The sequence below is a fragment of the Physella acuta genome, unplaced genomic scaffold (genome assembly GCF_028476545.2).
Source record: "Physella acuta isolate Inbredline_101_S28 unplaced genomic scaffold, ASM2847654v3 ptg000824l, whole genome shotgun sequence".
Lineage (NCBI taxonomy): Eukaryota > Metazoa > Mollusca > Gastropoda > Physidae > Physella > Physella acuta.
The window spans coordinates 266,126-290,608 of NW_026732342.1; the positions used below are offsets into that span (position 1 = coordinate 266,126).

A 24,483-nucleotide genomic window follows, 5' to 3' on the forward strand; every position below is an offset into this window, starting at 1 on the left:
TTCGGTCTAGACTGACGACTGACGAGGAAGTGAGTTAAATAAAAGCTTGTAATAAATCAAGTTCACATGGGCCACAAGCTAAATAAATAAATCACAAGCTTGCGTTGACTTACTACAACAGTCTGCTCCCTATACAGTGGGTTATCGTAGTCCAGGTACTCAGGTTTGTCAATCTTGAGGAAGACATTAGCCAGGCCAGAGAATGTGGTATCAGGACTAACACTGTACGCTGCTGGGAACGTCTGGTTCACTATGCTGATAGTGTACTGGTTATTGGGGGACTGAAATTAAATCAAATCAGAGAATGTGGTATCAGGACTAACACTGTACGCTGCTGGGAACGTCTGGTTCACTATGCTGATAGTGTACTGGTTATTGGGGGACTGAAATTAAATCAAATCAGAGAATGTGGTATCAGGACTAACACTGTACGCTGCTGGGAACGTCTGGTTCACTATGCTGATAGTGTACTGGTTATTGGGGGACTGAAATTAAATCAAATCAGAGAATGTGGTATCAGGACTAACACTGTACGCTGCTGGGAACGTCTGGTTCACTATGCTGATAGTGTACTGGTTATTGGGGGACTGAAATTAAATCAAATCTTCTCGTAGGAGCACAAAGAAAGGCAAGCTGAAATGGTTGCATACTTTGGATACTTTGAACAGACAAGGTCAAGGTTGGATACTTTGTTCAGACAAGGTCAAGGTTGGATACTTTGTACAGACAAGGTCAAGGTTGGATACTTTGAACAGATAATGTCAAGGTTGGATACTGTTTACAGACAAGGTCAAGGTTGGATACTTAGTACAGACAAGGTCAAGAATGGATACTTTGTACAGACAAGGTCAAGGTTGGATACTTTGTTCAGACAAGGTCAAGGTTGGATACTTTGTACAGACAAGGTCAAGGTTGGATACTTTGTACAGACAAGGTCAAGAATGGATACTTTGTACAGACAAGGTGAAGGTTGGATACTTCGTACAGACAAGGTCAAGGTTGGCTACTTACAGCATCAGGATCTGAACAGATAATGTGGAGGTTGGCAATCTGTATAGAAGAGCTTCCCCCCTCCAACTCTGTAACATTGATGCTATACTGGGTCTGGTTGAAGCGTGGTGGGTTGTCATTGATGTCCGTGACAAAAACGCTGTAGTTGCCAATAGCTGTAGCATTGGTCCTGTTCAGGCTGGTCTTGTCCAGTTCTGTGGCCTGCAAGTTGGACCAAAACACATTGCAGGAAAACATTTCAACCTCAGTTACAACATTTGCTGGAGAAACACATTGCAGGAAAACATTTCAACCTCAGTTACAATACAACATTTGCTGGAGAAACACATTGCAGGAAAACATTTCAACCTCAGTTACAATACAACATTTGCTGGAGAAACACATTGCAGGAAAACATTTCAACCTCAGTTACAATACAACATTTGCTGGAGAAACACATTGCAGGAATACATTTCAACCTCAGTTACAATACAACATTTGCTGGAGATACACATTGCAGGAAAACATTTCAACCTCAGTTACAATACAACATTTGCTGGAGAAACACATTGCAGGAAAACATTTCAACCTCAGTTACAATACAACATTTGCTGGAGAAACACATTGCAGGAAAACATTTCAACCTCAGTTACAATACAACATTTGCTGGAGATACACATTGCAGGAAAACATTTCAACCTCAGTTACAATACAACATTTGCTGGAGAAACACATTGCAGGAAAACATTTCAACCTCAGTTACAATACAACATTTGCTGGAGAAACACATTGCAGGAATACATTTCAACCTCAGTTACAATACAACATTTGCTGGAGATACACATTGCAGGAAAACATTTCAACCTCAGTTACAATACAACATTTGCTGGAGAAACACATTGCAGGAAAACATTTCAACCTCAGTTACAATACAACATTTGCTGGAGAAACACATTGCAGGAAAACATTTCAACCTCAGTTACAATACAACATTTGCTGGAGATACACATTGCAGGAAAACATTTCAACCTCAGTTACAATACAACATTTGCTGGAGAAACACATTGCAGGAAAACATTTCAACCTCAGTTACAACATTTGCTGGAGATATTGACTTGACTTATTTACTCTTGTGGAGCTTGGGGCCTCCAGGATAACTTCCATTTTGTCCTATTGGCTGTCTCCCAAGTCATCCCAGCTGTCTTTAGTTCATTGGAGATTTTGGGAAAATGTTATGTGTCAACATTTGTTGGTGATATTGGGAAAATGTTTACAGTGTTGCACTATTATAAAGTTAGCTAGAAATTGTTTACCAGAATAGAAATATCATAAGTTTCTAGAAATTGTTTGCAAGAATAGAAATATCATAAGTTGCTAGAAATTGTTTACCAGAATAGAAATATCATAAGTGGCTGTTCTTTCTCTGTCAAGTTGACTGCGCACAATGAGAAAGGTCTGGTAGACCCCATCTGTGGTATTTGATGGGACCACTTGGCTCAGGTTAAACACAGGATTCTCTGGCAAATACAAACAGTACATACACATTAACTATACAAACAGCACATACACATAAACTAAACAAACAGTACATACACATTAACTATACCAGGGATCTCCAAACTTTTCATCCCGAGGGCCGCATTAACTATCAAATATAAGTTCGGGGGCCAGAGTTTCTTCCAGGTATACCATTGAGGTGGCATTTTTCTGCAGCCACCTACAACAAACATTTTTTTCCGTGGACAAAAAGATCTCCGAGGGCCGGATGAGAGGACCTCGCGGGCCTCATCCGGCCCGCGGCCGTAGTTTGGAGACCCTTGAACTATACAAACAGTACATACACATAAACTATAAAAACAGAACATACACATAAACTATAAAAACAGAACATACACATAAACTATACAAACAGTACATACACATTAACCACACAAACAGTACATACACATAAACTACACAAACAGTACATACACATAAACTATACAAACAGCACATACACATAAACTATAAAAACAGTACATACACATAAACTATAAAAACAGTACATACACATAAACTATAAAAACAGAACATACACATAAACTATAAACACAGTACATACACATAAACTATACAAACAGCACATACACATAAACTATACAAACAGCACATACACATAAACTATAAAAACAGTACATACACACTAACTATACAAACAGTACATACACATTAACCACACAAACAGTACATACACATAAACTATACAAACAGTACATACACATAAACTATAAAAACAGAACATACACACTAACTATACAAACAGCACATACACATAAACTATACAAACAGTACATACACATAAACTATAAAAACAGTACATACACATAAACTACACAAACAGTACATACACATAAACTATACAAACAGTACATACACATAAACTATAAAAACAGAACATACACATAAACTATAAAAACAGTACATACACACTAACTATACAAACAGTACATACACATTAACCACACAAACAGTACATACACATTAACCACACAAACAGTACATACACATAAACTATACAAACAGCACATACACATAAACTATACAAACAGTACATACACATAAACACTACAAATCAAAAAGGTATCAATCTGAATGTCAGGTGGATAAAGTAAACAATGAAACAAGAATTTTATTAGTTAAAAAGTGATGAAAGAGTGAAAGTTTTATTAGTTAAAAAAGTGATGAGAAAGTGAAAGTTTTATCAGTTAAAAAGTGAAGAAAGAGTGAAAATTGTATCAGTTAAAAAAGTGATGAGAAAGTGAAAGTTTTACCAGTTAAAAAGTGAAGAAAGAGTGAAAGTTGTATCAGTTAAAAAGTGATGAGAAGGTAAAAGTTGTATCAGTTAAAAAGTGATGAGAAAGTGAAAGTTTTACCAGTTTAAAAAGTCAGGAGAAAGTGAAAGTTTTATCAGTTAAAAAAAATGATGAGAAAGTGAACGTTTTACCAGTTTAAAAAGTAAGGAGAAAGTGAAATTTTTACCGGTTAAATAAACTGGGAGTGATCTCCCCTAAACTTTCTCGAATATTCTTATATAAAAAAACAGGGGATGGGAACTTGGGATATAGACATGAACTTTAATCCATTTTAAATACTTAAACTTTTTAAAATAGAATACAATCTCGTAGAAAAAAAAATTGCACACCAGTGAACGCCAAATAAAATGTGCATAATAGTGCGGAATATTATTAGTACTTTATAAATTTACATTTGTTTTTGAGAAATCAGAAATAGCGTAAATTAGTACTTCAGGTCAACGGAAATTACTCAAAATTTGATAGAAGGTAGAGAATTAGATCTTTTACTTACATGTGAAATTTCATTTATCTATCAAGTTATTGGCTTTTGAAAAATTCAAAGTAAAAAAAGTACCACTTCCAGTTATCGGAAATCGCTCAAAAGTTGATACGGATCTACGATTTTTACAAAATACTTATATATGAAATTTCAACAACCTAGCTGTAACGGTACTCAAGTTATCGTGTTTGCAGACACACACACACACAGACATACGGACAAGATTGCAAAATTATGTTTTTCCGTATCAGTAAGGTGTAAAACATCGAGATTTGCAAAAATCTCGATTTTTTTTTTTGCACTATTACAAGACTTTCTCTATACTTCGTATATACGAGAAAGTAAAAAGTAAGGAGAAAGAGAAAGATTTTACCAGTTAAAAAAGTCAAGTCCACTGGCCTTTTATCCCCAAAGTCCCCATCACGGGCTGCTATGGTCAAAGATCCTAAAGTCGTCCCCTTGAGAAAAAAGTCAGTTCCAGCTCAATTATGTTAGTAATTTAAATAAGGAATTCTTAGTTACTTTATAAAGATGATATATGTTGAGAAACTATGTACTTACAACTGGAGCCCCTTCACTGATGGATGTACTGGTCCCAGGGTTGATGAAGATGGGGTTCACGTCCTGAGCATCAATCACATTGATCTGCACATTGACTGTGGTGGTGAACTGGGGGGTAACTCCTGGTGCATCCTGCACAACACACACAAGCTCTCAATAGCAGTCATGGTTTGGGTACTAAACTAAGCTCTCAATAGCAGTCATGGTTTGGGTACTAAACTAAGGTCTCAATAGCAGTCTGGTTTGGGTACTAAACTAAGCTCTCAATAGCAGTCATGGTTTGGGTACTAAACTAAGCTCTCAATAGCAGTCATGGTTTGGGTACTAAACTAAGGTCTCAATAGCAGTCATGGTTTGGGTACTAAACTAAGCTCTCAATAACAGTCTGGTTTGGGTACTAAACTAAGGTCCAATAATTGAAACTCACAATAGCAACAAGTTTTGAGGAGTAAACAGGGCGGGTCTCATAGTCCAGTTTGTCTATTAGAGTCAGTGAAGCTGTGTAAAGCCCTTCATCCTCCTGAGTGTAGTTTAACATGAATTTTTTACATGTCTCCTCGCTCTGAAATCATAGTGAAACATTAGTGAACTTATGATCTGATGGATCAAACATTAGTGAACTTATGATCTGATGGATCAAACATTAGTGAACTTATGATCTGATGGATCAAACATTAGTGAACTTATGATCTGATGGATCAAACATTAGTGAACTTATGATCTGATGGATCAAACATTAGTGAACTTATGATCTGATGGATCAAACATTAGTGAACTTATGATCTGATGGATCAAACATTAGTGAACTTATGATCTGATGGATCAAACATTAGTGAACTTATGATCTGATGGATCAAACATTAGTGAACTTATGATCTGATGGATCAAACATTAGTGAACTTATGATCTGATGGATCAAACATTAGTGAACTTATGATCTGATGGATCAAACATTAGTGAACTTATGATCTGATGAATCAAACATTAGTGAACTTATGATCTGATGGATCAAACATTAGTGAACTTATGATCTGATGGATCAAACATTAGTGAACTTATGATCTGATGGATCAAACATTAGTGAACTTATGATCTGATGGATCAAACATTAGTGAACTTATGATCTGATGGATCAAACATTAGTGAACTTATGATCTGATGGATCAAACATTAGTGAACTTATGATCTGATGGATCAAACATTAGTGAACTTATGATCTGATGGATCAAACATTAGTGAACTTATGATCTGATGGATCAAACATTAGTGAACTTATGATCTGATGGATCAAACATTAGTGAACTTATGATCTGATGGATCAAACATTAGTGAACTTATGATCTGATGGATCAAACATTAGTGAACTTATGATCTGATGGATCAAACATTAGTGAACTTATGATCTGATGGATCAAACATTAGTGAACTTATGATCTGATGGATCAAACATTAGTGAACTTATGATCTGATGGATCAAACATTAGTGAACTTATGATCTGATGGATCAAACATTAGTGAACTTATGATCTGATGGATCAAACATTAGTGAACTTATGATCTTGCAACGTTAACCTATCTATCAGCCAAATAGAAGGAGAACGTCCCCGGATTCTTTTTTCGGGGTCATATGCAAATACCTTACGGCCTAAGTGGATGAACACTTAACACAACGACACACTAGGGCTCGAATTTAATGTCTAGGGAAGCTAGTGATACTATTGTAATTAACACTCATCCAATCTACATACGACCTTTTAATCAGCGAACACAGTTGTGGCAGAACACAAAGATGAACTAGATAAAATATTTAATGTATACAATATCAAAAACCCAACTTACAAAATGCAGGAAAAAACACTATCACAGATTTCTACACTGTCTAAAGAACAGCTACAGGCCACACAACACTGCTGTAGCTTCAAGACTTACTTAGCGACAAGTAATATTAAACTAGAAGACTAAATCAACTGAAGAAAGCAAGGCACACACAGGTCTTAAGTACTCTCACGTTCAAATGGTCAGAGTCTATAGCCGGACAATATGGACGGTTGCCTGATCAAGGTAAAACGGCCTCGTAGACTGCCAGGTCAAGATAAACTGCCTCGTGTTGCGAGTGTGCAGTGCAATTAAAGACTTCTGTGACAGGGGAGGTTATCCTCAACTCATGTCGCCATTGGTTGGGATAATCATCTGATCAGAATCATTCAATCAGATTTTAATGGAAAATTTCTATGTCTCAAACACCTTAATAAGTCAGTGGAAAAACCCCAGGTGTTACACCATCATTCCATATAAGGAATTATACAATGTAAAAACAAAAATGACTCGACCCAAGTAGGTCACATCCCCTCCCTTTTTGGAAGTGACAGATAGGTTCCACAAAAACATACATAAGGAACCAATCTGGCAATGAAATAACAAAAATGTTTTACAAATGTAGGCAATCAAAATCATAATACCAGATGAAAATATCCCTGAACATAAAAGGGAAGTAACTCCAACTTTTACAATTGGTGAAAGGGGAGTAACCCTTCAAAAAGTAATTATACATCAAAATCCCTCAAAAAAGGGTATTACAATATTTCCATGTGGATATTAAAAGTGGTAAACCCGCCAGGGTAAGACCTTTATTTCAATGACTAGCTACAATATCAATTGAGTCATATGAGACATATTATTATAAAAGATTACATATAATCAAAAACCACCTTTAATTAAGGTTCACCTGAAAATAAACAAAATATTCAACAGGATTGGAATTTTGAAAAAAATTCAAAACTCCCACCACTCATTTTCATATGAGTGACACTCAAACAAAACCTGTTTATGGTCCTAATGAACCACAAAGCATGTCACATGATCAATGTGTACAACAAGATTTTACATCCTTGACAAACAATCAGCCACAACATTATCACTACCCTTAATGTGTGAAATTTCCAGATTAAAATTTTGGAAATATAAGCACCATCTCAATATTCTTTGATTTGTCTGTCCTAACTTAGAGGTAAATTTCAGGGGATCATGGTCAGAAAACACTCTGACTGGATTGGTTGAAGAAGAGACATAGACTTCAAAATGTTGTAATGATAAAACCAAAGCTAAAGCTTCTTTTTCAATAGTAGAATAATTCTTTTGGTTCTCATTTAACTTCCTGGAAAAAAAGGCAATGGGATGGTCAATTCCCATGTTGTCTTCTTGAAATAGGACTGAGCCAATGGCTAAGTTGCTAGCATCAATGGCAAGTTTAAAGGGCTTGCTAAAATTTGGTGCAGCCATAACAGGAGCATTTGATAAAAATGACTTAATGGTTAAAAAAGCTTCTTGACATTTATCTGACCATTCAAACTTAACACCCTTTTTCAATAATGCAGTAAGAGGTTCAGCAATAGCTGAAAAGTTTTGACAGAACCGCCTATAGTAACCAGCCATCCCAAGGAACTTTTTGATCTCTTTACAATTTTTGGGAGGTGGTAACCTTACAATAGCATCTACTTTAGCTTCAATGGGCCGAACTTGGTTCGTTCCCACTTGATAACCCAAATAGGTAATTGAAGCTTTACAGAAATCACTTTTATGTAAGTTTACAGTAAAATTCACTTCAGACAATTTTCTAAAAAGGTTAGTCAACTGAACAATATGTTCTTCAAAAGTATTAGAAAATACAACTATATCATCTATGTAGGCCTCACATTGGTCTATGTCAGCAATGACAGAGTTAATGACCCTCTGGAAAGTTTGACCAGCATTTCGCATACCAAAGGGCATACGTTTGTATCTATAAAAACCATTAGGGGTTACAAAAGCAGATATTTCTTTTGCACGGTCAGATAAGGGGATTTGCCAGTATCCTGAAAGTAAATCAATTTTGGAAATTATCTTAGCCTGACCAACTTTATCAATAACGTCTTCTATCCGAGGTAATGGATAGGAATCAGCTTTGGTGAGCGCATTCACCTTCCTAAAGTCGGTCACAAACCTGAAAGATCCACCGTCTTTCGGTACTAGGAGACATGGGGAACTCCAGTTGCTGAAACTGGGCTCAATGATATCATTCTTGAGCATATAATCAATTTCATCTTTTATCAAAGCAGCTTTTTCCGGGTTAACTCTATAGGGGTGTTGTTTAATGGGTTTTGCGTCACCACCGTCTACATCATGAGGTGGTACTTTCGCTTCTTTGGGGACATCCCCAAAAATAGAGGGAAATGTCTCAAATAACTGAGACAATCTATGGCTTTCCTCTGTGGACAAATGCATAAGGTGGACATTCAAATTATCTAAAAAGGAAGAATTTACCAATTTTGGGGGTTTCAATTTATCATGTATCACATCATCAGAAACATTTGAACATACAGGTAAAGTAATTTCAGCTGTGGAATGAAAATTGTTACAATTATCATAATATTTTTTCAGTGAGTTAACATGATACACGGTCTGTTTCTTTCTTCTATCAGGCGTATTGACAACATAGTTCAAATCACTTAATTTTGAATGCACAGTAAAGGGTCCACAATATCTCAAGGATAACGCATTGTTCAGATTAGGCACTAGCACAAGAACCTTGTCGCCTGGATTGAATGTTCGCTTACAAGAACTCTTATCATACAGTCCTTTCATTCTCACTTGGGCCTTTCTTAAGTTCTTGTGAGCCATTTCGCACACGGCTTTCAGTCGAACGTGAAAATCGTCGAAGTTTTCCACTGGATGATCACTGGTACCTGTCCACCGTTCATGTATCAGCTTCAGGGGACCACGGACAGAATGTCCAAACACAAGTTGAAAAGGCGAGTAGCCTAAAGAGTCCTGGACACAGTCCCTCGCGGCGAAAATAATCCAAGGAACAGACTCATCCCATTGGGTGTTACTGTTAGCGAACGTTCTTAGCATGGTTTTGAGGGTTTGGTGGAACCTCTCAAGTACGCCTTGAGACTGAGGGTGGTAGGCTGAGCTGGTGATGTGGGTAACGCCTAGCTTGGCTAGTGCTTCCTGAAAATGGCGACTGGTGAAGTTGCTGCCTTGATCTGTTTGCACGATTCTAGGTAATCCAAAGGTAGTGAAGAACCGGGTCATGGCTCTGACTACAGTCTTTGCCTTAATGTTCCGTAAGGGAATCGCCTCGGGAAAACGGGTACTTGAACACATAAAGGTAAGTAGGTACTCGTTGCCCGCCTTGGTTTTAGGCAAGGGACCTACACAGTCCATGACGATTTTAGAAAAAGGTTCTTCTAATACAGGAATCGGACTCAAAGGGGCCTTAGGAATTGTCTGGTTTGGCTTTCCGGCCAACTGACAGTTCGTGCAACTTCTACAGTAACGCGACACATCTTTTCTCATTTTGGGCCAAAAGAACAGTTCTTTGATCTTCGCCGTCGTTTTAGTGACACCTGGGTGCGCTGACATTGGATGGTCATGTGCCAGCTTAAGTATTTCATGCCGATAAGGTGGAGGGATCCACAGCTGGTTTTTACTCAACCATGGTTCGGCTGGTGAGGCATTCACTGGTATAGCGCGACGAAAGAAGAGGCCATTCTCGGCGAAATATTCTCCATCGTCAGATGATAGAGATTTTTCGACCGTTGCTTTGAGTTCCGCGTCGACTTGTTGAGCTTTAATGATGTCTTCCTGAGATATCCTCAGGGGTAAGCCCAGGCTTGTGTTTTCTGGAAGCATAGACTCCAGTTTGGGAGTCGAATTTCTTGACGATGATGGCGGGTGTGGTTCAGACGTTGTGTCAGCCAATTGTTTGGTCTGGCTTCTTGTCACCGCACATGCAGGATACAGTTCATTATCATTATCTGGAACTGTTGACAAAGGGTCTGAAACCGTATAGGGGTATACTTTGCTTCCCGCAAGGTCATTCCCTAGAAGTAGGTGTACTCCTGGGACTGGAATACTGTCTATCACACCTAAAATGACCTCACCTTCGACGAGATGATGTTTCAAGGCAAACTTGTGTAGAGGGACGACAGTAGATTTTGTCCCCACTCCCTGGATAATGGAAATCCTTCCGGTGTTCGTCTCAGGTGTAATGTCCATTGAACTTTTCAAAAGGAGTGATTGTGACGCTCCTGTGTCTCTTAGGACGGTGATATTCCGCTGAGACAACGGATCACCTGGTTTGCTAATGATGGCTTCGGCAATAAAAGATGAAAAGTCAACTTTTCTCGATCCCTCGAGCTCGGTAGACTCGGAAGAAACTGGATGGTGGTGAGAACAGTCAAAATGTGACTGCACATAATGTGTGGAGACTTGACTACCTTCTTGCGGACACTTAGGATTAGAGTCCTTTACAATTCTAGAGTTCATAGTTGAACTGGCTGCTTGAGGGGATAGAGCATAGTGCGCGGAAGTACGCACCACCTCTCTGTTATATTGACGACGTTTGTAACAGTCTTTGACAAGATGACCAGGTCTTTTGCAGAACTGGCATACTGCTCGACGATTGAGAGTTGATCTTGGTTTCTCTCTGGACTGTGATGCCTTCACGTGTTGGCCAACGGGAGGATTGCTGCCAAAAAGGGGAAGCACGGGGTTGAGGCGGTTTCCTGACACTGGTGGTTTCTTATGCACCAACATATATGTGTCAGCCGACTCAGCAGCCTTCTGGATGTCAGTTATCTTGTTATCCAGAATGTGTAGTCGTATCTCTTCAGGCAGGGACGATAGGAATTCTTCCCTTAGGATAAGTGACCTGAGTTTCTCAAACTCAGAAACTTCCTCAGAGTGTAGCCACCTTGAGAATATTTTCTCCTTTTCAAAGAGAAATTCCACATATGATTGTGTGGGTAACTTGCGGAGTGTTCGGAATTTTGTCCGATAGGCCTCGGGCGTCAGTGCGTAGGCCTTCAAAATGGCAGTCTTGACCAAACTATAGTTATTTTGAACGTCGTGAGAGAGTGCCTGGTATGTTTTTGCAGCTTTCCCAGTAAGGACAGAGCTCAATAAAGCAGTAATGGAAGTTTCGGGCCATTCACATGTCTTCGCTAAACTCTCAAACGAGTTAAAGAAAACGACCAAATCTGTTTCATCAAATTTAGGAACTAATTTCCCAAATTTGGCAATCACTTGCCCTACCGACAACTTTTTTGGATCTACCTGAGAAGTGACATCACTAACTTGACCAAACTCTAATTCCAACCTCCTCTTATCTAAAGCAATTTTAGCCTCTAACTCCTGTTTCTCTAGAGCACTTCTAGTTTCAAACTCCTTTTCTTTTAAAGCCTTCTCTAAAGCAATTCTAGCTTCTAATTCTATCTTCTCTAGAGGTTTCTCCTCGCGGAGTAACACCCCAGCCAACAAGCTTTCATCAAATACCCCTTCATTAATAAAATGAACAACAACTTTATCTCTCAACACCTCTGACTTCTGCGTAACAGAATAATCCAATTTCAATTCCTTAACAACACTAATCAAAACTTTTCTACTCAACTTTTCTACACCTTCAAAAGTAGGATTAGCCAAAAAAGACTCCATAACACTAACTTTCAAATCACAACAAGCCTAGATCCTTTAAATTAATACACAGCGTTGGGCCGTGTACTTGACCTCTAAATGTAGGACGTGACACGTCTGCTTATTTGACCTAGATACTCTAGCCTGAGCGCGCGTTGTAAGAACACTGCGCTACTGGATATAAAAACAACTAAATCCAACTAACCTTAGTATTCAACTGATATAACCAACAACTGGAACGACAGATTAAATCCCGGACGGGCCCCCACTTTGTAACGTTAACCTATCTATCAGCCAAATAGAAGGAGAACGTCCCCGGATTCTTTTTTCGGGGTCATATGCAAATACCTTACGGCCTAAGTGGATGAACACTTAACACAACGACACACTAGGGCTCGAATTTAATGTCTAGGGAAGCTAGTGATACTATTGTAATTAACACTCATCCAATCTACATACGACCTTTTAATCAGCGAACACAGTTGTGGCAGAACACAAAGATGAACTAGATAAAATATTTAATGTATACAATATCAAAAACCCAACTTACAAAATGCAGGAAAAAACACTATCACAGATTTCTACACTGTCTAAAGAACAGCTACAGGCCACACAACACTGCTGTAGCTTCAAGACTTACTTAGCGACAAGTAATATTAAACTAGAAGACTAAATCAACTGAAGAAAGCAAGGCACACACAGGTCTTAAGTACTCTCACGTTCAAATGGTCAGAGTCTATAGCCGGACAATATGGACGGTTGCCTGATCAAGGTAAAACGGCCTCGTAGACTGCCAGGTCAAGATAAACTGCCTCGTGTTGCGAGTGTGCAGTGCAATTAAAGACTTCTGTGACAGGGGAGGTTATCCTCAACTCATGTCGCCATTGGTTGGGATAATCATCTGATCAGAATCATTCAATCAGATTTTAATGGAAAATTTCTATGTCTCAAACACCTTAATAAGTCAGTGGAAAAACCCCAGGTGTTACACCATCATTCCATATAAGGAATTATACAATGTAAAAACAAAAATGACTCAACCCAAGTAGGTCACAATCTGATGGATCAAACATTAGTGAACTTATGATCTGATGGATCAAACATTAGTGAACTTATGATCTGATGGATCAAACATTAGTGAACTTATGATCTGATGGATCTCCTATCCAGTATCTTTGCAACACACTCACTGTCAAAAGAATACTTGGAATACTTACACTTTGTGTTAAATTAGAGAGCTCACTAGGAAAAGGACTGTTACATATAATGTAGAGCTTATCCAGCCGAGCATTAACTGTTCGATCCAAATCTCTAATCCTTATGGAGGGTTTCAGCATTGTCCTCACTGGCGCATCCTGTGTGGGGGGAGGGGGGGGGGAGGGAGAAGGTATACCAGGTGTAAGGTAACAAATATATTTTTACAATATAAAAATGATATCTTTTTAAGCAGTGGTCATTTTTACTTTCTCATATATACGAAGTATAGAAAAAGTCTTGCAATCGTGCAAAAAAAAAATCTAGATTTTTGCAAATCTCGACGTTTTACACCTCCCTGAGTCAGAAAAACATAGTTTTGCAATCTTGTCCATATGTCTGTGTGTGTGTATGTGTGTGCTTGTGTGTGTGTGTAAACACGATAACTTGAGTACCATTACATCTAGGTTGATGAAATCTAATATATAAAGCTCAATTCTGTATCTTTAAGAAATGTTTGTAATAAGTTTGTCGTGTATACTTTGATGGATTTAAGTGTTAGATTATTATAGTGCTCAGGGTCTAAATTTATGAGTTATAAAATTACTATTGAAAGTCTTTAAAAACAATTTTCATTTTATATACTTAGAATAATAATTTTCAATTATGAACATTACATAAAATTACAAAAAAAGTGTATCAACGTTTACAAAATGTCTAAAATTGTGTCTGAAATGTATTTGCATTTTGTCCTTTAGTTCTCATAACGTCCCTTAATTTGGAAAACACAGTTACTTCCCTTTAAAAAAACCCATTAAATCAGGGGAAGAAAGAATTTACTTTTTATTACTTTGTTTTGGTGTTAGGAAAAAAAAATAATTACATAATTGGCGGGGATTGATTAAGTGCAATGTCATTGGTATTTTTAATACTGCCTTTTATTTATTCTATACACTGAACATACAGTTTACTATTAATTTTTTAAAATCAATAACATTTAATAAGCCAGGTCCTACAAATCCAATATGTTTATTTCTTTCCATTTACGGATAAGCTTGGAGTATTATAATTTTGTTCACTAAATTGAAACAGGCGCGACCGCCAGCGCCCCTGAACGGTTCGATTAGGCGCCCTGGGCTATCATGTGAGCGCTATGTTGCATAATTTTGTTTTAAACAGTGCGATAGACTATGGATAAGAAAGGTTACTATAGTCTTTAAGTAAATCAAATCCGGGCGTCCTCCGGCACCCCGACAGGGTGCTACTTGGCGTCCCGGGCCTTCCTGTGTACGCTATGGTACCTACGTTCGCGTGAGTTCAAAAGACTATGAATAAGTTGGGTACTATAGTCGTTTACTAAGTTGAATCAGGCGGTTACGCCCCACGTTGTCATGGTGCGATTTGGTGCCCCGGGCTAGACTGCGCACACTTTGAGTTTATATTTGCATTTGTTTTCTTTGTGTTTGAGTTTGCGTTTGTGTTAGCGTTTGGATTTGGGTTTGTTTTCGTTTGCTTTTTTTCTTTGCGTTTGTGTTTTCATTTGCTTTTTTCTTTGATTTTGTGTTTTCTTTGTGTTTGTGGTTGTGTTAGTGTTTCCATTTGTGTTTGTATTTGTGTTATGTTTGCGTTGTTTTTTTTTTGGTGTGTTTTGGTTTTGTTTGGTTGTGGTTGGGTTTGTTTTCGTTTGCTTTTTTGTTTGCGTTAGTGTTTGTGTTTTCTTTGTGTTTGTGGTTGGATTTGTCTTTGCGTTTGTTTTTGTGCTTTCGATTGTGTTTGTTTTGTGTTAGTGTTATGTTTGCGTTTTTTGTGTGTTTTGGTTGGTTTTGGTTAGGGTGGGCAATGCCGGATAAATGCTGATTACTAAACACACAAGCTATGATCCTTTACAGATACGTTTTTCAGATATGCCAGTGCAGGGCCTGGCCCGGACGGCTAGTTTCATATATATGTATTATATCAAAATCGTAGATCCCAATTTTTCTACTTTTAATTTTTCAAAAGCCTATAACTTGAGTACTATTTCAGATAAGACAAATGAAATTTCACACGTAAGTAAAAGATCAAATTCTCTGCCTTCTGTCAAATTTTGATTAATTTCCGTTGACAGGAAGTAGTAATTTACGCTATTTCTAATTTCTAAAAAAAAAACGCATGTGAATTTATAAAGTACTAATAATATTCCGCACCTTTAAGCACATTTTGTTTGGCATTCACTTGGTGTGCAATTCTTTTTTCTACGAGATTTTATTTTATTTTAAAAAGTTTAAGTATTTAAAATGGATTAAAAATCATGTCTATAACCTGAGTTGCCATCCGCCGTGTTATATTAAAATATTTGAGAAAGTTTAGAGGCGATCACTCCTGTTTTATTTTTTGTATGGCCTTGTCTTTGTATGAATGAGTACTGTGCCAAGCCAGTACCTGTCTGATCTAGGTGGACTGAGGTAGAGACGCCTCAACACAATCTTTAGCACAGCAATATAATATATTTACATTTGCCCAATTAAATAATATATTGGTAACTTTGTCCACTATAGAAACCTAAATCCTTGAACCAGTCCTTACATTACAACCTACCTCAGAAATGTAAAAGGAGTATCCTTCAACACTATCAGTTTCAAATTTGGGTGGGTTGTCATTAGCATCGTTAACACTGATTTGTGTGCGGATTTCAACCTTAACAAATATACAGACTTGCTTCAATAAATGTCTTTGTTACAAAAGCCATATTTAATTTTAAACTATGTATTATAGTAATCATACTTAATAAACACATAATGCATGAACAAAAATGTGTCTATTTAAAAATAAGTGTTTTAGCAAATACATGAAGAAACAGAAAATAATGGTGTGCAAGTTAATGAATTTAAAGAAATTATGCTAGCCAAAAAAAAGCAAAATACCTTTCATGAAAAAATGTGTATAATCATAGCTGTTGTAGTATACAATGTTTTAGTTTTCTTTTGACACTTTTGTTTTAATAAAAGGCAATTCTTGACTAATTTATATCAAACAAAATTAGAGTTACCCATTCATGAAGATATTGACCAACATTGTTTACATCCACACAAGCGAAAGTCAGATCATAACCCAAAGGATCTTTAGCCTGAAAATAATTCAAACACCAGATCATAACCCAAAGGATCTTTAGCCTGAAAATAATTCAAACACCAGATCATAACCCAAAGGATCTTTAGCCTGAAAATAATTCAAACACCAGATCATAACCCAAAGGATCTTTAGCCTGAAAATAATTCAAACACCAGATCATAACCAAAAGGATCTTTAGCCTGAAAATAATTCAAACACCAGATCATAACCAAAAGGATCTTTAGCCTGAAAATAAATCAAGCAATTATCGAAGTATTGAAGTTTTCAATAATTCAAACACAAAGTTGAAGTAATGATTGAAGTTTTCAATAATTCAAACACAAAGTTGAAGTAATTATTGAAGTTTTCAATAATTCAAACACAAAATTGAAGTAATTATTGAAGTTTTCACATTTAACTCTTCAGCTTTTTATTGACCCCAATAGCGCCACCATTTACTAAACAGATGCCACTAACTTCGCACCTGGGCATCCTGCAGATGGGGTCAAGGGTATTACAACAAGAGGTGCCCTGTGCTCCCCACTATGGTGCCTTACACTAGGGATTTTGTGGGCTACAACAGTCCCTGACTAGACTCATGGCTCCTTACACTAGGGATATTGTGGGCTACAACAGTCCCTGACTAGACTCATGGTGCCTTACACTAGGGATATTGTGGGCTACAACAGTCCCTGACTAGACTCATGGCTCCTTACACTAGGGATATTGTGGGCTACAACAGTCCCTGACTCAACTTGTGCTGCCACCCTGGATGGCTGTAGTTGTCTAACTGCAGGAGTACCCTCAACACCCTAACATCTGGGTGGTTGCCCTCAACACCCTAACATCTGGGTGGTTGTCAGGGGGTGTCCTACCTACTTCACCATTGGAAAGGTTTTCATACAACAAACCCTAGGGTGTGAAGGCTTAATGTACACTCAAGGTTTTCATACAACAAAGCCTAGGGTGTGAAGGCTGATCAATGTACACTCAAGGTTTTCATACAACAAACCCTAGGATGTGAAGGCTTATCAATGTACACTCAAGGTTTTCATACAACAAAGCCTAGGATGTGAAGGCTTATCAATGTACACTCAAGGTTTTCATACAACAAACCCTAGGGTGTGAAGGCTTATCAATGTACACTCAAGGTTTTCATACAACAAAGCCTAGGATGTGAAGGCTTATCAATGTACACTCAAGGTTTTCATACAACAAACCTTAGGGTGTGAAGGCTTATCAATGTACACTCAAGGTTTTCATACAACAAACCCAAGGATGTGAAGGCTTATCAATGTACACTCAAGGTTTTCATACAACAAACCCAAGGATGTGAAGGCTTATCAATGTACACTCAAGGTTTTCATACATCAAACCCAAGGGTGTGAAGGCTTATCAATGTACACTCAAGGTTTTCATACAACAAACCCTAGGATGTGAAGGCTTATCAATGTACACTCAAGGTTTTCATACAACAAACCCTAGGGTGTGAAGGCTTATCAATGTACACTCAAGGTTTTCATACAACAAACCCTAGGGTGTGAAGGCTTAATGTACACTCAAGGTTTTCATACAACAAACCCTAGGGTGTGAAGGCTTATCAATGTACACTCAAGGTTTTCATACAACAAACCCTAGGGTGTGAAGGCTTAATGTACACTCAAGGTTTTCATACAACAAACCCTAGGATGTGAAGACTTATCAATGTACACTCAAGGTTTTCATACAACAAACCCTAGGATGTGAAGGCTTATCAATGTACACTCAAGGTTTTCATACAACAAACCCTAGGGTGTGAAGGCTTAATGTACACTCAAGGTTTTCATACAACAAACCCTAGGGTGTGAAGGCTTATCAATGTACACTCAAGGTTTTCATACAACAAACCTTAGGGTGTGAAGGCTTATCAATGTACACTCAAGGTTTTCATACAACAAACCCTAGGGTGTGAAGGCTTATCAATGTACACTCAAGGTTTTCATACAACAAACCCTAGGGTGTGAAGGCTTAATGTACACTCAAGGTTTTCATACAACAAACCCAAGGGTGTGAAGGCTTATCAATGTACACTCAAGGTTTTCATACAACAAACCCTAGGGTGTGAAGGCTTATCAATGTACACTCAAGGTTTTCATACAACAAAGCCTAGGATGTGAAGGCTTATCAATGTACACTCAAGGTTTTCATACAACAAACCCTAGGATGTGAAGACTTATCAATGTACACTCAAGGTTTTCATACAACAAACCCAAGGGTGTGAAGGCTTATCAATGTACACTCAAGGTTTTCATACAACAAACCCTAGGGTGTGAAGGCTTATCAATGTACACTCAAGGTTTTCATACAACAAAGCCTAGGATGTGAAGGCTTATCAATGTACACTCAAGGTTTTCATACAACAAACCCTAGGATGTGAAGACTTATCAATGTACACTCAAGGTTTTCATACAACAAACCCAAGGGTGTGAAGGCTTATCAATGTACACTCAAGGTTTTCATACAACAAACCCTAGGGTGTGAAGGCTTATCAATGTACACTCAAGGTTTTCATACAACAAACCCTAGGGTGTGAAGGCTTATCAATGTACACTCAAGGTTTTCATACAACAAAGCCTAGGATGTGAAGGCTTATCAATGTACACTCAAGGTTTTCATACAACAAACCCTAGGATGTGAAGACTTATCAATGTACACTCAAGGTTTTCATACAACAAAGCCTAGGATGTGAAGGCTTATCAATGAACACTCAAGGTTTTCATACAACAAACCCAAGGATGTGAAGGCTTATCAATGTACACTCAAGGTTTTCATACAACAAACCCAAGGATGTGAAGGCTTATCAATGTACACTCAAGGTTTTCATACAACAAACCCAAGGATGTGAAGGCTTATCAATGTACACTGTTCAAACGTGGCAAACAATAGAAAAAATGCTGACCTCAAAGTCTAGTTTTCCTGAGAGCACACAAGTTCCATTAGCAAACACCCTGACATTGTTGCCCAGCCTCAGGATGTAAGTAATGGGGTCACCTTCTGGGTCATTACATTTTAAGTTAGCCAATGGAGTTCCTGTAAGAGAAAACACATGGTAAACAAACATATTTTAAGTTAGCCAATGGAGTTCTTGTAAGAGAAAACACATGGTAAACAAACACATTTTAAGTTAGCCAATGGAGTTCCTGTAAGAGAAAACACATGGTAAACAGATTCACTACTTCCAATGTCTGCCCTTCTATCGTTTGTGGACACTGAGCAGAATTGAAATGTAAATATAGATAATTAGATATACTATAGGGGTCGGCGTGGTCGAGTCGGTAAAGCTCATGGTTGCTAAACCGAAAAGTCTAGAGTTCGAACCCTCTGGCAGATGAGGCTTCTTAGCTGGGGACAGCAACTCTTCTAGGAGAGACAACTCCAAAATCAAAACAACTGCTGCCTTGTAGTTTGTTCTTGGTTTAACAAAGGCTATGGAAGCAAATCCAAAAAGAAAAGCATGCTGAAATCTGAGTCAATGGCCTCAATGGCGCATAACCAGTTGACACGTATCCTTAATTGTGAAGGAGGCGTGGTCGAGTCGGCAAAAGCTCATGGTTGATAAATTCGAAAAAGTCTCGAGTTAACCCTCTGGCAGATAAGGCTCGATCCCCTTCCAACACTAAAAATTAAGATCGAAGAAGAAGAAAGAAGATATACTGTGCTAGTAATTTAAAATTTTAATAACAAGCTTTTATATGGGCACTTTTCAATGAAAACTCAACAGTGGTTAACAATGTGAGCGAGACAATATCTAGAGCTTACCTAATGGAGTGGCTTCACTGAAGCCTTGTGGGAAGACACTTATAGATGATACATCCCATGTAGGTGGTTGGTTTTGACCTAGAGAATTGGCAAATATTTCAATCATCAAGTGGCTGCTTCAAATAGCTTCAAATAAAAGGGAGCAATGACCAAACACAGACAAAGAAAAATGTAACTGAAATTTTTAAAACTTACCTTGTACTATATGACTCAAACCTAAGTGTGGATAAAAAAAAAAGAATGTTTACAGTAAGAGATGCATCTCCAGACAAATGAGATGAATTAAAAAAAGCATTTATTTGAATAAATTTGTAACAAATGTTTGCTAAGACAACTTCACCTGCATAGAGAGCAATCAAACATAGACAGCCAGGTCCCATTTGTAGGTCTATAGGTCCTTATCTAAAATTGTTAATATAAAGAAACATTCTATTCAAAAGTGTGCAGTGAAACAACTTTTAATAACATTCTTGAATAGGCTTGAAAATTTTAAAATCATAAAAAAGCATAGCTATCAAACTGACATAAGATAATGTATTGTATATCACAATACTAAAAGGGTAAATTGTTATTTATCAAAGTAAAAGAAAATAGCTGCAAGGCAAAAATCATTTTTTTATAAACATAAGAATTGACTTTATAAAATAATGACTTGTCTGAACTTTGTAGGAATAATACCTTTCACATTTATTCGAATACATGAGAAAAACTCCTAGGAATTGCAACTCTCAAAATTATGACCACATACAACCTACAACAAGGCTTTATTTTTAAAAAGAATGACATCATTTATTGGTGATACATTTAGGCCTGTTTATTTTATCTAACAGTAGACTTTCACTATTAAGCCTACACTTTTTATAAGCTATGAATTTTGTAAGTATGATACTTAATTATTTAAATACTACACAATTTTCTGTAACCGCTTTGTTTGCTTCCAGCTTTCATTCATTTTTTTTATATCTCTGTGGTAGATCCCCCCCCCCCCCCCCATTACTTGGAAATGGCAGATTTTTTATGTGTAGTGACATAAATATTATTTTGATAATTTATTATCGAAATGTTTTCAAAAAGTGATATTTATACATTCATAAGAAGGTTTGCTTATGAAATATTGTAATTAAATGCATATTTCAAGTAGTAAAAGAATAACAAGAATAAATGTAGCAGTTGCAGGCTAGTTTACTAGGTTTAGTACACTTTATTTGTATGCCAAAGTCTAGTTCTAGTAGTAAGATTTGTTAGTTATATTTATTGCAAAAAACTGTTTTGCCTACAAGAACTTGCATGCACGTAATGTATACCTGAAGACTAGTAATAGTCCATACATCTGCATATAATATAGATCGTTTTGTAAATTTTAATCAGTAAACATAAAACAGTAAGCCACTATGGCTATCCTAAACACATTGAGCTCACTTTGATTGATGAACTTCATCCTGTAGTTTAGACTTGTCATAACATTCTAGTAGGCTACAATTATACTAATATTGCTAATAGTAGCGTACTGAATGACTAGGCTTTCATTTTAAAAATATTTGTTTATACGGCTCATTGTAATAGCTATTGGAAGCTTCCTTCAAAAGTAGGTTCAGTCCAGCAACTTTTACCACACCAGAAAGACCACAGACAAGAATATGTCAATGCTGAATGAGGGAGGAGCATGATATGTCGACACCTAATGCTGTGTTTGAGGTCTAAGATGTGTTCCGATAGAAAATCCAGTAAAAATCTTACTCAAAATATACTTTTGTGCTGTGTTTATGTGTGAAAATTAAAAAAAAAATTATTGTTGTAATGATTTCAATGTTATCAGTTAATAAATTGTATCTTTTGTTCCTGTTTTGTACATTTTTTATTTTTTGGAAAAAATGTCCTAGATTCCTGACGGTACTTATAAGTACCAATATCTGTTTGGGCCATTAAAAATGTATGAAACAAAATTTCCTTCGACATGTGCTTTTAGTGTGCCAAAAGCAATAGATAACACATTGTTTAAGAAAAAATTTCATTCAGAACCTAATTCCGTAAATAAAGGGTTAAAGTCATAAAACAGAGTCATATTCATTAATTCCCTCTCCCCCACATAACTAGTTTTGGCTCAATTTACCATGCTAAACTAAGGTTTTACCCTTTATTTATTACTGAAAAGTTTTAATACAAATGTTTAAAAACAGATAGAGAGATCTAGATCAAGAGTAACTCTGCCCTGCCCGACTGTGCGCCTCGACCTGAACACCTCCCAAACTCTCACTTTGAATAGTAATTGTAGTAATTGAACTGTTATTTGAATGTTTTATACAAAAACATTAGAATTGGTAGCACATATGTTCATTTATAAGTCCATTCATATCAAATTTTGATCCATTGAATTACCCACAGTGGGATATGGGCAATTAAAAGCAACAGTCATGTAGGCGGCAATTTTTATGTTGCTGGGACAAGCAAAGCCTCTTCCCAACTTAGCGTCTTTTAAAAACAATGTTTAGTTTTTTTTCCGAAAAAATGAACTGAAATTGAATGGGATAGGCTACAGAACATATGTTTATAAAAATCCTATTTTCTTTACTAAATACATTTTTTTGGGGGGTAGTCGTAAGGAGGCTGAAAATTTTCGTGCTTTGCCTGGACCCGATGACCTATAGTAAACCATAACACAGTAATTATTCTAGCATTCTATTGGGAAGAGTTATCTCCTCTATTATTTTTTTTTTCCATTGTTATAAATTATATTATTTTTGGCATTTAAAAACAAATACACACTGAAACACAAAACTAAACACATAAAATATTGATAGTACAAGATTATTTATTCAACTGAGCTGAAAAAAACAGCAAAATATGACTTAGTCAGATGGAGGAAAGACCAATCTGGTGGAGGCAAAACCAGGAAAATTGTGTTCGGGTCCAGGACGACTTGAGTCGTCGGTTTCGGGGGCATATATTTAAAAGTTATATTGCGAATGAAAAAAAGGGAATACATATTTTTATTCTTCTTTGGATGGAGAGTATTTCTATGCTTTGGTTTTCATTCTATGTCAAATAGTAACGGAATTAGTTGTCTCGAACCGGAAAGGAGTCTCCGTTTCGGGCTAAGGGTGTTAGGGAATGGTAATGTTACTCTACTAAACTCTACTTACATGAATGAAACTTTGAAACATTTTTGTACTTTCAAAAGATAAAATATTCCTAAAAATGTGAAAAAACGGCTACTAAAATTTTGGCCTAACTAATGAGTCACCTTTTTTCACATTGGTCGATTTTAAGTACCTAAAATGATAGATGACCGACCTAATTAATAACTATCAATAATTAACCAAGGCCTATTAATTAACTACTATTGACTATTGACCTATTGATGACAATACGGTCGTTACGTTACGGGCCGTTTTTTTATAGGCCTAGGGCCTAGCCTAATAAAAATTATTAAAAAATAATAAACTTCGCAGTTAACTCGCCTAGATCTATATTTTTATTAAATAAATAAAGCATACCTTGGTTGAAATGATAGAGACGAGCCATATACTAGAGAAAACAAAACAAGTGTAAAGCACACCCAGCACACCCTTCAGCTCTACACATTGACAGTACTGGAATACCGGTTTGGCAAGTCCAAAAATAAACATAAACAAATCGTATTCATGGGAGGCCGCCATTTTAACTAGATCTACAGTGGTTTAAAAAAACGAATGAAACTATACATCTGAAAATAAATATTCTTACAAATTAATTATTTTGAATGTTAGTGTAATTTTCGGGGATATTTTAAAATTGATCTCTATAGTGAAAATGGCATTAAGTTTTAAAGATTTTTTCTGTTTGTAAAAAATACTTTTTAAAATAATGCTCGTTTTAAATTGCTTTTCGGCAATATTTTAAACTAACTTTTTTAAAAACCAGTTTGTCAAAGTGAACAAACCGGTTTCCACAAAATTATATAGAGCTAGACTAGACAACAGGGGTGAAACCCCCGCAATGGGGAAGGGGCAGACCGATCAGATTATAGGGAAATTGAAAATTAATAACAAAAGCTCAAGAGGCTGTCCGACATTTAGTTTAGCC

The 24,483-nt window shown here is 36.9% G+C and overlaps 1 protein-coding gene across 1 annotated transcript in view; it reads right to left on the reverse strand.

The window, feature by feature from the left end:
- LOC131951746 (cadherin-23) overlaps positions 1-24,024 on the reverse strand; it is a 73,967-nt gene extending 49,943 nt beyond the window's left edge. Inside the window, exons 1-16 of the mRNA XM_059314129.1 lie at positions 23,916-24,024; positions 20,762-20,823; positions 20,617-20,637; positions 20,422-20,499; positions 19,562-19,692; positions 16,562-16,639; positions 16,111-16,209; positions 13,557-13,694; positions 5,312-5,446; positions 4,885-5,016; positions 4,697-4,781; positions 2,380-2,507; positions 1,012-1,212; positions 498-587; positions 324-383; positions 114-281 (exon numbers count right to left, since the gene is read on the reverse strand). Coding sequence (XP_059170112.1) covers positions 114-281; positions 324-383; positions 498-587; positions 1,012-1,212; positions 2,380-2,507; positions 4,697-4,781; positions 4,885-5,016; positions 5,312-5,446; positions 13,557-13,694; positions 16,111-16,209; positions 16,562-16,639; positions 19,562-19,692; positions 20,422-20,499; positions 20,617-20,637; positions 20,762-20,801 — 1,584 coding nt within the window. The 5' untranslated portion in view covers positions 20,802-20,823; positions 23,916-24,024. The remainder of the gene's footprint in view (positions 1-113; positions 282-323; positions 384-497; positions 588-1,011; positions 1,213-2,379; positions 2,508-4,696; positions 4,782-4,884; positions 5,017-5,311; positions 5,447-13,556; positions 13,695-16,110; positions 16,210-16,561; positions 16,640-19,561; positions 19,693-20,421; positions 20,500-20,616; positions 20,638-20,761; positions 20,824-23,915) is intronic.
- Positions 24,025-24,483: the final 459 nt, after the last annotated feature.